This window comes from Festucalex cinctus, chromosome 17 (genome assembly GCF_051991245.1).
Source record: "Festucalex cinctus isolate MCC-2025b chromosome 17, RoL_Fcin_1.0, whole genome shotgun sequence".
Taxonomy (NCBI): Eukaryota; Metazoa; Chordata; class Actinopteri; order Syngnathiformes; family Syngnathidae; genus Festucalex; species Festucalex cinctus.
Genome location: NC_135427.1, coordinates 19,529,739 through 19,543,910, shown reverse-complemented (window position 1 = coordinate 19,543,910; position 14,172 = coordinate 19,529,739). Strand labels below are relative to the sequence as shown.

General features: G+C 40.1%; 1 protein-coding gene across 19 annotated transcripts in view; it reads left to right on the top strand.

Annotated features, from left to right (window-relative positions):
• Positions 1-14,172, top strand: part of cacna1g (calcium channel, voltage-dependent, T type, alpha 1G subunit) — a 255,234-nt gene that overhangs the window by 181,920 nt on the left and 59,142 nt on the right. For 17 of the 19 annotated variants that reach the window (XM_077503953.1, XM_077503942.1, XM_077503952.1 and 14 more), the window contains 7 exons: positions 400-493; positions 1,567-1,748; positions 3,278-3,616; positions 3,853-4,032; positions 5,618-5,718; positions 7,653-7,776; positions 13,745-13,813. In XM_077503953.1, coding sequence (XP_077360079.1) covers positions 400-493; positions 1,567-1,748; positions 3,278-3,616; positions 3,853-4,032; positions 5,618-5,718; positions 7,653-7,776; positions 13,745-13,813 — 1,089 coding nt within the window. The remainder of the gene's footprint in view (positions 1-399; positions 494-1,566; positions 1,749-3,277; positions 3,617-3,852; positions 4,033-5,617; positions 5,719-7,652; positions 7,777-13,744; positions 13,814-14,172) is intronic. The other 2 variants (XM_077503948.1, XM_077503936.1) reach the window with 1 other exon arrangement.

Sequence of the window (14,172 nt, the reverse complement as noted above, 5' to 3'; positions counted from 1 at the left end):
CCTATCAACACTTTTAGTCAGCAGTAATATTGAACAAATTCCGCCACCTTGCATGCTACTGTTGTTGTGTTTCCGTGTTTTCCAGCAAACCAATATTACTATTTTGGCATGCATGTACAGTGTTGTTTATCAACGAATGTGCTCTTTCCTCTTTGTCTTATGAACTCTGTAACCACGGAGGTGGCACCTTCACCTGCCTGTTTGCAGGGTTGCGTTGCCTCCAGTGACTGATCCCAAGGCCACATCTGGCCTGTTACCTATGGAATACTAAAAACGAAACAAAGCTCAGCACTGAGAGGCAACGTCCGACAACCACTTTCCGAACGATCTCAACTGAAACAAATAATTTCACATTTGATTTTCCTCTAAATTGTGCTTGTGTGTATTTGTGTGTCAAAGGGTGATGCTTCTAAATCAGGTTCGGAGATTGATTCCTGTGCACGCAGTATGGAGGACGTTAATGGCAGTAAGAGGGATTTATCAGCCTCTGCAGGTGAGCTAAGCCAATATTATGTTTGCAATGCCATCATGACTTGGCCGTTCATGTCAGTGATAATATAAATACATACAATAATGGCTAGTATTGCAGACAATACTAAACATACACAAACAAACAAGCAAGTCAAGCAGAAGCTGATCAGCTGTATATTTAACTGCTGCTATTTTCTAGTGATGGAAAAAATGAAGCTTCATGAAGCTTCATGAAGCTTCATGAAGCACTTGAAATATTTTTTTTGCTCTTCTAGATGGTGATCTTGGTTTAAACGTAAAGGCAAGTGGAATGTAAATTGATTACATTTCCACTGCATCTTTAAACCAAGAGTGCCATCTATGGGAATCAAAAAATATCACAAGTGCTTCATGAAGCGTCGTTTGTCCATCACCACTATTTTCCCTTACTACCACGTCAATGAAGTGTGCTAAACAATAAATATTAATGTTTTTATTGGAGCAGAATATCATGTCAAAGATTTTCAGCCAAAGATTATCCTGTGTGAAACATTTCCTGCACCTGTTTTGTTCTGCTGTTATCAGTCAAAGTCTCCCTTAGTGGGCGCATATGTGGCGGTGTTCCCCTTGCACAACATCAAAACCAGTACAGAAGTCCCATCCATAATTTCTCAGAGGCTGGTCCCGATTCCCTCTAATTACTGCTCTTGCAGTAGGAAAAGCCCAGCGAGAACACTCCTCTATGTAGTACAACTCCCAGCTGCACCATATCATCGCCCCCCCAGGTGGTCGGGATAAACATCCCAACCTCGTGGAAAGAGCCAAATTCACATCTTTTAAGAGTCGGATATCATCTGTGGATAGATGAATTTGCATTATTATTAAAGTTGCATTGCATGTTATGTATTTGTGAGGTTGCCAAACATAATATCGTCTCCCACACGTCCCACGACGGAAATATCCGTGTGGCTCAATAACAGAATGAGCCTTCACTTTTCAAATGAACTGTTACGTAACTGATGGTGTACCCAAGCGAGACCCATCATCACACCCTTTTCAAATGTTCTTATTTTAACACATCTCATTCATTCCACTTATCCGTCTCTCTTTTACTAGTAGTACCTGTCAATGGTCATGTGGATCTGAAGACCAGCCTGACTCCTCCACTGATTACCCACACAGCAGCCACTCCAATGCCTGTACCTAAATTACCCATTACGGGTGACCCCATCCAGGGCTACGAGTCCCGCCGAGGCAGCAGTGTCTCCATGGACCCAACCTCCTACGACAAGTCACCGGTTAGTGTGTCTTTATCAACACATAAACAAATTTTTAAACCCACTTCACGTACGATTGTACTCTTAATAAATTAATCATTCAGGGTCTCCTTCATTCCTCCTGTGTGATGCTAAAAGTGTTGTTACGTTTACCTTGAAGAAATTACTTAGTTACTTTACTGATTACTTGAATTAAAAAGTAACTAATTTAGATTACTGATGACTTGCTTTAATTAGTTACTTTAGTGATTACTTGTTTTAAAAGTAACTAAGGTAGATTAAAAGTTACTTTAATAGTTTCTTCATTTTAAAAGTAACTAATATAGCTTACTGATTACTTGCTTATTCATTTAGTTACTGTAGTGATTACTTATTTTTTAAAAGTAATTAAGTTTGATTACAAGTTACTTCAATAGCTACATTCAGCAGATACCAGCAAGCCTGCTTAACATAAAAGTGACACCCAATTGTGATAATTAATTGGAAGTGCATTTTTAACACCTGTGAAAAAAGTAACTTAGTTACTTTACTGATTACTTGATTTAAAATTTTTTATTACTGATTAAATGCTTTAAAAACTAACTTAGTTACTTTACTGATTACTTGTTTTAAAAAATAATTGAGTTAGATTACACATTACTTTATAGTTATTTGATTTAAAAAGAAACTATGATCTATTACTGATTACTTATTTTAAAAAGTAAAAAAAGTTTCTGTACTGATTACTGGCTTTAAAAGTAATTATTTAAATTACAAATTAAATAGTTTCTTAATTTAAAAAGTTTCTAATTTAGATTACTCATTACTTGCTTATTTATTTAGTTACTGTAGTGATTACATGCTTTTAAATGTAATTAAGATTGATTACAAGTTACTGCAATAGCTACATTCAGAAGATACCAACATAAAAGTGACACCCAATTTTGATAATTAATTGGAAGTACATTTTTAACACCTAATTATTACTTGCTTTAAAAAGTAACTGAGTTAGATTACACATTACTTTATAGTTACTTGATTTAAAAGAAAGTAAGTTCTATTACTGATTACTTGCTTTAAAAAGTAACCGAGTTTCCGTACTGATTACTAGTTTTAAAAAGTAATTATTTAGATTACAAGTTAAGTAACTTGGTTACTTTACTGATTACTTGCTTTAAAAAGAAACACAGATAGATTACAATATTCTCTAATAGTGTAGAGGCAAAGCGTTCAAAAAGTCCATATAGTGAATGTGTCAAAGGACTCATTACAGGAACTCAATTAATTGTATTGTGTCAAGATGATTGATGGTTATATATTAGTCAACCTAGCTGGAGAACCACGATTCACACAGTTTCTTTTATTTTAATAAGCTATTGATTGAGAGATTAATTGACTAAGTAATTAATGAGAGCTTTGTGGAACAAGCAAGGATCACACATCTGCTCTTGACCGTCAATCATACCCTGAATCTCGCAAATCCAAGTACAGATTGTTTAGGTTTTCATGTTCATCACAGGTTTATAAGCCTCTCTCTTTTTTTTTTTTTTTTTTTTTTTTTAAATCAAAAGTCCATTGCCCGAAGCGCTTCCCCTTATGCACCTTGGAGCACGGGTAGCGGCCGCAACAGCCGCCGATCTAGCTGGAACAGCTTGGGTCGCGCCCCGTCGCTCAAACGGCAGAAGCGGCAATCTGGGGAGCGACAGTCGCTTTTATCAGAAGAGGGTGGCTCGAGCTCTGAAGAAGGTGAGGCCGGAGGAGAGGGAGGAGGCGGATTGATCGAAGAGGATGACGCCGCCTTGGCCAGGACAGACTCCATGTCCCAGTCACCGAGAGAGCCACGTCACCGGAGGATGGAATCAATGGAGACACGGAGCTCCATGGATTTGCCCCCTGATGCTCTACTGCAGGTGCACTTCCTGTTCAATATATCACAGCCTCCTGGAATTGGATTCTACAAAATAAAAGAGGCACCCCACAAGAAAATGTAAAACAAAGACAAATGCTATAGTTATTGCTATGAGGGAACATTTCATTCAATTAAATACAAAATAACTCGATTTCTTTAAAGAATTACAAGTGCAAGTCAACATGGCCATGGTATCAATACACTGTTCCTTATCCTGGTCTTTTTCTGCTCATGTAGGTTCCATACCTGTATCGCTCAGCTAGTATGCACAGTTCTAGACCCCCTTTACTGGGTACTTTCCGGCCCACAGAGCATAGCGACTGCAATGGGAAGGGCACGCCCTCACTCTTGGACCCCGCACATGTCTCATTGGAGGAGAACACTGAAGAGGAAAATGTTGAGGAAGACGCCAATCTGGTTAGTGTTGCAAATTTGTTTACTTTTTTTCTTTTTTTTCCCCATATTTTGAGAGTCATTTACGAATAGGCCTACAGTAGTGCTAGATCATTTATAAATACAGCTGTTAAAATTAGAGTGTTAACTTTGGAACTTGGAGGAGTCACTGGCAGGAAGATGAATAAACATGGACTATAGGTAGTTTTACTTTCTGATTTACTTGCTTGATGCAAATTGAGAACTGTAAAGTAATTTGTGCACTTTGCAGAGCCAAAATTAAAATAGCATATTATTTGTATGTCTTTGGCGTATCATGTCAGAGCAAAATACCCTGCTCAAGTTACCTCCACGGGGACTCGCAAACCAATACTGAACAGAACTAAACCTGAAAGCCAGACGATTATAAACCTGCAAACGGGAAGTTTTAATTGTTTCTTTGAGAAGAATATAAAATGACTGTAAGGCTGAGTCTGATTTTAATTGTTTTGTTCAACAGTTGTATTTTACAATTGTTTTCAAAGATTAAATAAAGTGAATAGAACATTATTTGCATCTAAATATACTTTCAAGCAAATATCTGTTACAAGCGTCATAGAAAATGGTAGTAAAAATGTGATTAATCGTGATTAATTACGGGAACACTGTGTGATTAATTACTTATGAATAATAAAGACACTGGGGCATATTCACTAAAGGTTTGCGTCGCCTTTGCACGGCGCTAACCGGTAAAAATGGAGCAATCCGGGAGCGCCGAATTCACGAAACACGCTCAGATGGGGAAATCCGTCACTAAGTGCGCTGCCAACCAGATTGCGCCCTGGTGCGACGGTGTTATTTGCGCGTATGTAAATTGCATCAAATACATTTGATACAAAATATGCCAACCCAATATGCAAATGAAATGAGACTCATTGATATGCAGCGTCTAATTCACTAACGCCAGCGCAAATAGCCACATGTAGTTTGCGTGACGCAAATAACGTTTGTGGAAAGCATGTATTAACCTGATGCAACCTCGATCCCGGGATCATGACAGCAGTGCATGCCATTTGCTGCACAACATGCACAGCAGAGAGAGAGAAAGAGAGAGAGAGAGAGAGAGAGAGAGAGAGAGAGAGAGAGATATTTTTCTGTTGGTTTCGGACATGTTACCCGGGCTGATTGGCAATGGTGGGGGGGCATTTTACGATCATTTTTACGTGCCAGATGCATACTGTACGCCCACGCCAACCTCTGAAAATATATGTTTATAAAACGATCGCACCAATAATTTGTACTTTATGAATGAATGACGTTGTTGTGGTCCTCTCTGCTCTGTACAGCTTAATGGCGCTATAAAAGCTTACTCTTGGTCCAACCTCATTTTTTTTCTCACAACTGTTACTATAACAACCATGTTCTTGGCGCAAATCCATTGCCATGTGTGGTAAATCAGGTGCAAATTTGCTCCAAGCTGTCAGATTTGTGGGCGTGTTTGCGCCGGTATATGATTAGAGCAATATCCTTCGTGAATACGTGGGTAACTGGGCGCAGACTCGGGTGCAGTTGTGGTGCAAATAGTTAGCGCTATTTATTAGTGAATATGCCACGCTGTGTGTTCCCGCAGGGTCGTCTTGTCAGATTGTTTCACTGGCTAGAAAAGAAGCAACCTGAGTGGTGTCGACAAAGAGACACCTGGTCACTCTACCTCTTCTCTCCAGAGTCAAGGTAGACCTCATATTTTACTTTGTCTGTTATATGCTCAGTCATTTGTGTTATTTTCTCTAATGTAGTCGAAACTTTACATCTTTGAGTTGCAAGTGCACTTCTTTCTGAATGTTTACTGTTTTCTAAAGCAAAACAAGTGTAAAGTGCTTAAAAATGCAGGGAAAAGCTGATAACTCAGCCTTCCGCTTGACAAGAAGGGGATTTCACATTGCATCTGACTGACATTGTATGCTTTAGATTTCAAAGAGTGCACAGCGCTTTTCATTTTGACTCCGCTTCCAAAATCATTTTATATTCCGTTCCAAATTCTTACTTCAGAAGCATCTTTTATCCGTCCGTTTCTGCCGTGTCAGGGGTGAGTAAGCAGGAGCAAAGGGAGTTTCTCTTTCAAAGTGCTGCGTGTTATCTCAGTCACGTGCAGAATCCATTGGCCTCTTTCCCTCCCTCCACTGCATCTTCTTTCTTCACGCCTCCTCCCCTCCTGGGGCTTTAATCCGTCTCGAGCTGCAGCATGTTTAGGGGCACGGAGGATGAAGGTTGCAACAAGTAACACAGTGGCCCCTGGTGCAAACAGCTTCACAACATTCTCATTTTAAGCAATTATATTTAGCAGTTGGAACAAACAGCTTCAAAGCATCTATTATGTTAAGCACTTTGATTAATTTGTGTTCAGTCAACACTGTTGAGTTGCTGTGATGAGATAAAGATAAGCTACCAAAAAAAAAAAAAAAAACTTACATTTTCACATTGTTATTGCTGCATTCATCCATTATGGTCCTCAACTATGTAATAGGCTGCCAGAGGACATCTGGGGTCCATTTCACAAAGCAGGTTTAGTGAGAACCCTGAGTAAAAAAAAACTCAAATGAGAGAGAGGACAGTTGTTTTGCCCCTCCAGCCAATCGCAGAGCGGGGGATGGCAGGGGGTTAATTTTTCAGCTGCATGACGTCACTCCCGCGGCAACTTGACAGCACACACGGATTTTTTTTCCGCTCACTCACTCACTCACATGTGTCACTCACTCACTCACTCACATGTGTCACTCACATGTGCCACTCACTCACTCACTCACTCACTCACTCACTCATAGTGAGTGAGTGAGTGAGTGAAAAAAAAAAAAAATCCGTGCGTGCTGTCAAGTTGCCGCGGGAGTGACGTCATGCAGCCAACAAATTCGCCCGGCCCCGTCTGCGAAAAATAGAAGAGGCATCAAGCAATTTATTGCCACAGGTTAACTTTAAGACCATAAATTAATCAAAAGATTTACACATTGTGTATTTAACCAAACCACAATAACATTCCCACAAAAAATCCAAAAGCTTAATCCTAATACACAATGCAAAACTCCATACACATAAGTGTACGCTGACATTGCAGTAGTTGTAAACATTGTTTTATGGTCTGACTATTCATGCATTATCTTCCCTTTTAACATAAATTGAAGCATCCCAGAATGTCTTTAACTGCAAGTAAAACATTATTAACGATTGTTAAATTCGACAGCAACGATGTGTCTCTATCAAAGGGGAATTAGACGAGCAAGTTTGTATGCGGCATGAATAATGATCAGTCAGATGACACAGATATTCACACAGGCTTAGCGACTTGACACATTTGTGTCTCGATTGCCAAATAAAGCTGTAAGTCCACATCTAAACCTCACAGTTTTGTACATCAATGCACACTTACAGCAGAAATCAAAGCTGATTTGTTGTTGTTTAATCCCTCACAGTGTTATAATACAAATCTCTTTTTTTCTTCATGTTTGGAACTCAACTGTAGTTCCTTTCAATGTAGGCTAATGAAGTCAGGTATAATTAATGACTCTTTCCTCAAATAGTTCATTCCAAAGTTGTTGAATATTGTTCAGTGTATTTATGTAAATATACTTTAAAACTCGAGTGACTTATGGATTACGTTGCCCCTTTCACAGGTTTCGATTGACGTGCAAAAAGATCATCAACCACAAGATGTTCGACCATGTGGTGCTGGTTATCATCTTCCTCAACTGCATCACTATCGCGATGGAGCGGCCTCGCATCGACCCCACCAGTGCCGTGAGTCTGGACAGACTGCATAAAACTGTCAGCATGAAAATATGATGAAGAACGATAAATGTGCATTTGGATTGTCAGCGATACCGTGAGATGGGGGAAAGTTTCATCCAGATCTACAATCTCCAGCAAAATGGGATTCAAATTGATACCAAAGTCCAGATTCATGTACATTTAGAATTGAAACATTACACCTTCAGACCCTGCAAACACATATCACAGAATGAAATGATAGGTCACTCTCACCGTTTTTCATGGTGATTCATTGAAATGTCACTTTGCTCCATTAGACAGCGTTGGCAAAAAAAAGCAAAAAAAAAACAAAAAACTTCTAGCGTTATACCTTTATTTGGATAAATTCCCTAATCAGTCAGACTTTGTCAAAAATTCCTTGACAGATTTTCATGCATCATGTTGTGACAGACAGGTCCACCAAATTTTGTGTGGATTGGTCAAACTGGTGTTGGGGAATATATATTTTTTTCTCTAACTTTCCAAGGGACCTTACTGAGTAAGTTTTGGAGAGTTGAGTTGGAGACCCATAAAATCCATACATTTTTAATAGGATACACATACAGTATGTCTAAAAAGTTATTTTTTGTGGATTTTGAGGCACCCCACAAAAAGCAGTTACATAATTAATAGATAACCAGCAATTCCAATGTCTGGTGTCCACGCTCTAATAAAGGGCCTTCATAAAAGTGTTATTTGACAGAGCTATATACCAATATTAGATTCTCCAAAGACAACATGGAACTTTGGACTTAAAATTAATGTATTGCAGTAACTTGTCAAGTTTTACATTAGGCGTTTTTCCACCGCCGGAACTTTTGGAGAACTTTTCAGTTTACCTTGGTAAAATTCAGTTTGTGCGTTTTTCCCACCACCAACAATTTCCAGGGTAATTAAATTCCCCATGGGGCATCCAAGTACTACTCAGCAGAAGGGTCTTGCTGAGCCAGGCAAGAACTTTGAGGGGGCGGGCTGTTATGGCCACAGTTGATTGGTCAAATTTGGGGGCGTTGTTTTTACATCGGCTGGACTCAATCAAACGCATTTGAATTAATTACCAAGAACTTGAAGACACTGTGGAAACACAATTCTAAATTCCCTGCTGAACTTTTACAACCAAGAACTCCCTTTGCCCAGAACTCAAGGTTCCTGGGCTTGTTGGTGGAAAACAGCTATTATGAAGGGGAAAAAAAACTAAAAATGCACTAAATCCCCAATAATGTAAAAAGGTGTTACATTACCAGTAAAAATGTCATAACAATATCAGTCAGGATTTCTTTCATTATTGTTACATTATTGGTGAAATTATTACATTATTTTATTATATTTTTGATCGTGTTAAATACATTATTTTTATTACATTTTTAAGATTTAATTTTTTTATTTTATTTTTTTACAGTTATAGGGTGCTAGTTATAGGGTGTGGCGAGGCCATTGTAGAATTTTTTTCTGGCAAAATAACGACTTACAGAAAGCCATTTGGAAAGTAACTTAAGTAGGGTACAGTCTGTATACAAATACTTAACAATCCTGAGAAATATATTGCCAATTTTCATTTTTTTTTTTTTTATCTCTTTGGCCAAAGTAACTATACAGGCAGAAGACTGGAAAAAGAAACTGCATGTAAGTTAACATTGAAAAAACACAGAAATTATATGTAACATTTTGCAAATAGGGTGTCGGTCTCATTTGAAGCTTATGAAATAGGCCCAATATGTATGTATTATATTTCACCTCCGTACCTGATGCGTCATCACCTTCCTGCAGGACACAAATTCACACAAATGGTCCACATATAAACCCATGTCCTTTTTCATTTTCCAGCAATAGCTGCAGAACACAGACTAGCCATTTTGCACATAAACACAATAATTATCTCTGTGATTATTATTGTTCTCCCTACTGAGCGAGGTGTTGCGCAGATAGCTTTGATTGTGGTTTGGTCTCAGCAGATCACGCTGTTCTGCTCATTTTATTTCTGAACCGCAGAGGAGACGGTGCCGTCTTAACTGATTCAATTATCTTTGTGCTGCCGTACGTGGCTAATGTCCAGGAAAGGGGATGTTTAACACATGGAGGCTGGCCCATAAGGCCACTGGGGCACATCAGCGCCAAGGCATTTGCTTATGCAAATGATTCGTCTGCAAATAACACAATGTCCACAGTCCAAGTGATGCTGACACGTTCGCATTAGAGAGTGCTACTTTCGGGTGTATTTTGTCAGATCACTGCTGAGGCCATTAAAGAATGTGATGACATGGAGGATGCAGCAAAAAGCAAATCAATTGGAGTCATTACTCTGTTTGTAAAAATCTCATTTGCCTAGGTGGGAATAGTGAGAGCTGTTTTTTGTGTGGGTTTTTATAAATTAATGCCAATTGGGAATCAATTTCTTCTGTTATGGTTTGGCTGTGTAAAACCAAATATGTATAATGTATGACTCGTCTGCTTATGCACTGATTCCTTGTAGATTTATATCAGCCCTTATGCCAACCAAACAAAATATAGTCAAGATCAGGGGTGGCAAAATGCAGTCCTCGAGGGCCGGAGTCCTGCAGGTTTTAGAGGTTTGTGTCGACCTGTTTGGGATTGCAAAGCGCTACCAGTGAGCTAAAATTCTGGTTTGCCGACACAGATCAGCATGTTATTTGGATGTTTTTTTTTGTTTTATTTGTTTGTTTTTTTAACGTTATGTAATGTTGTAAGGTTTCTTTGGATCCCAAAAACAAGGACAAGTGAATTTACAAAAAAAGATTTATTTACAGAAAAAAACGCACATAGGCAAAAGTCCAACAGAAAGAACTTGCAACGGCAAGAGTAAATTTAATAACAAAAAACGCACATAATACTAAATGGAACAGAAAACAAACTTGAGTCAATCCAAAAGGACAACAAGGCAAAGTACAACAGAAATCTTCAAGAATCAATAGGCAAGATCATGGTCAAGGTTGCAAAACAAGGTCTAGTGCTGAGTTCTCACCAAATCCGAAAAGGCGAATTGAAAGCGCGTAAAAAAACGAGTTTTTTTGGAACGATTGCTACTCATTCGCACTTTCATGTGCCCCGGAGCGGAGGAGGCATGTCCCTTGGAGAACAAGGAAGTGGAGCACTTTGTCGAGTCAACCAAACGTGAGAACCGCCAACTACTTCCAATTCTTTCCTGGGACTAAACACCCGTGGCATTATTTTCTACATTTTTGAGGTACGTGATAGCACTTTCGCTTTTTTAGTGGCTTCCTGGCGGCGGCATTTGTGCTAAAAATAGCTTTGACATTGATGGTAAACTGCTGCTACCTCGGTACAGTTGCTTAGCAAGTAAACAGACTTACCAGTACTTGAATGCTACTTCTTTGCTCACCATTCTGTCCCGGCTGGCTGTGTTCTTGCGATCGGGGTGACAATAAAGAGGAGGCTGTGTGTGACGTAGCCCGTACTCGAAGCCGAAAAGCGAAAAAAGTTCAATTTTTTGAACTTTGCCGAACATGCGATTGTGCAGATTTCCGTCACGAATGTGCGGATTTTCACTGCTGCGCACCACGTCCCAGCGCGCGAAACCCGTCCTCCGCACCGCCCGACGCACTTTCGTTCCGTTGTGCGCGAACTCCATTGACTACAATGCAAACGCCCTGCCAAAAAGCCTTCCCCCGCTTTTGGTGAGAACGCAGCATAGGAGTCAAAGCTATCTTGGACTGAGTCATGAGCAAGCAAATAGTCCAACAAATGACAGGCACAGAAGGTGCCTCTTATATACACAAGCCATAATTGCTGATGAGCAGCAGCAGTGCAGAGTCTCATGGACACCACCGCAGGTCAGGCTCAAACTGGAATTACAATAAAACAAGACTGAAAGCACAGCCTGCAGGCATGGAACATGACGGTTGTCATGCGAGCTATTATCGACTGGCCAATCACAATCGCTCAGTGACTTGTTGCAGTATGTTGCATTTATGTGGTCTACATCCAGCTCAGAGGAAGCAATGGGTGAGGATGTTACCATTTATGATGATACATGACTCCCATTTGAGCAAGAGCTTTGATAATATATAATATACTGCAGACCGATTTAAGAATGAGAGTTGGTGTTAAACAAAATCTTTCCAGGAGCTTCCTTCTTTAGGAGTGTAGGCATTCTTATGAATTGAGGCTATTTATATAATTGGGCTCAGCAAAACAGCACTGAAGTTGTTCCAGATTCCAAGGTATTTTAAATCTTACCAGAGTGGAGCTGTAGCATTTCCAGCAGATTACCTTCTGGAAGTGAGTTATGGGGTGTCGTAACACTGCACATAAGTCATAGCTTTCAAAACCAGGTCAAGCTAAAATGAGCACTTTATCATGATAGCTTGTTGCTGTGTAGTAATGGAGTGAAACCAACAGGCGGAAACAAATTCCTTGTATGTTAACATACCACTTCCTTCCAGAGCCTTATTGTGGTGGAGAGGTTTGTGTGTCCCCTGATCCCAGGCGCTAAATCGTCTGGGGTTTTACGCCACTGCTAGGGTCAACCATAGCAAACAGGTCTAGGTGAATGACCAGACAAAGCATGTTTCAAAGAGCCCGCTAGGGTCAACCATAGCAAACAGGTCTAGGTTTATGACCAGACAAAGCATGTTTCAAAGAGCCCCTTGGTAGACAAACACTTGACAGAATCAAAATTGTTTGACATGCAATGATACAGCAGTACCCAAACAAATGTCACTGTCAAAAATGAAAAGTTCATTGTGTCAAGTGGTAGAATTCTAAAGTGCTTGGTTCAAAAGCCCTAGATTTACTTTATTTAATTGCAGATGATATAGTAGTGTGAGCACCGACTTCTTCCATAGTTTTCTGGCATCCATTTACATTAGTTTGCCGTAGTAAAGGATTACATCTTATTTTTCATTGTCTTGGTTTATTTGGGAGCATCACGGTGGTCGAGTGGTTAGCACGTCCACGTCCCAGTTCTGAGGACTCCGGTTCGAGTCCAGGCTCCGGCCTTCCTGGGTGGAGTTTGCATGTTCTCCCCATGCCCGCGTGGGTCTTCTCCGGGTACTCCGGTCTCCTCCCACATTCCAAAGAAATGCATGGCAGGTTATTTGGGTGCTCCGAATCGTCTCTAGGTGTACTTGTGAGTGTGGATGGTTGTTCGTCTCTGTGTGCCCTGCGATTGGCTGGCAACCAGTTCAGGGTGTCCCCCGCCTACTGCCCAAAGCCAGCTGAGATAGGCTCCAACACCCCCCGCGACCCTTGTGAGGAATAAGTGGTCAAGAAAATGGATGGATGGTTTATTTGGTTTACAATTTCATGAATAAAAAGATAAATATAAAATTCCCTCACTCTTACAGCTAGCAATATGAGTCTGAATGGCCGCTGTCAAGCCAGGAATGAACGAATCATCTTAGCGAGCAAGTATTCCCAGTGATGTCATGCCTCACATTCCCAGAGTCTTAAGCAGGACTGCCGCGGTCTGTGTCAGTGTGTGTGACGTTGTCTTCCTCCAAGCATCTGCAATGGCCGAAGGAGGTCGTGGGAAAGGCAGCCACCTACACATATTTGCAGACATTGAGACTCATAGATGTCGGCTAGGGTCACGGAGTCTTCCCAGATAGAAAGGAATTAGGTTAAATAAGCAGCTCTTGAAGAAATCTTATGCGTGCATACTTGTTTTCTCCAGTTAGTGCTTTTAGAGCGCAGTAAAGGCTCCCATCCCTTCCCATCCCATTCCACCATCATTTAGGCATGCTGCCCCCAGGCAGGAGGCAGTCTTGGGAGCACTGTATTATTGTAAACATAAATATAACTAAATTCCACATTTTGCTTGGAGAGTTAAGATTTGTGTAAAGGGTAAAGTTTGTTCTTTCCTTCCGGCTAGAATTTGTAAGCGCAATTTCTTTTCAGATGTTTTTTATGAAGTGTTTCCCCATCATATGTGGCAACCAATTTAAAACCATACATAAAGAATATTTGTTTTGCCCCACAGGAACGAATCTTCCTAACATTGTCCAACTACATCTTCACAGCAATCTTTGTGACAGAGATGACAATAAAGGTAAATCTCTATCTATCTATCTATCTATCTATCTATCTATCTATCTATCTATCTATCTATCTATCTATCTATCTATCTATCTATAGCTACTAGCTAGCTATTGCTGCATTCGAGGATGGTCGGAAGTCGGAAATATCCGAGTTCAAACCAGGAAGTGCGTCCGGGAACACCCCCTTGAACTCGGAAATTCCACTCGCGAAGTTGGAAAAAAACAAGGACCTGACTTCACCGGCGGACTACAATGTGACGTCACTCTGAATGGCAAAACACAATTTACTCGAGTATAAAACTAGATAGCTTTCTTCATTCACAAATATTCACCATAACTTAATGTACGCAACGTAAGTGACAGTATTGCC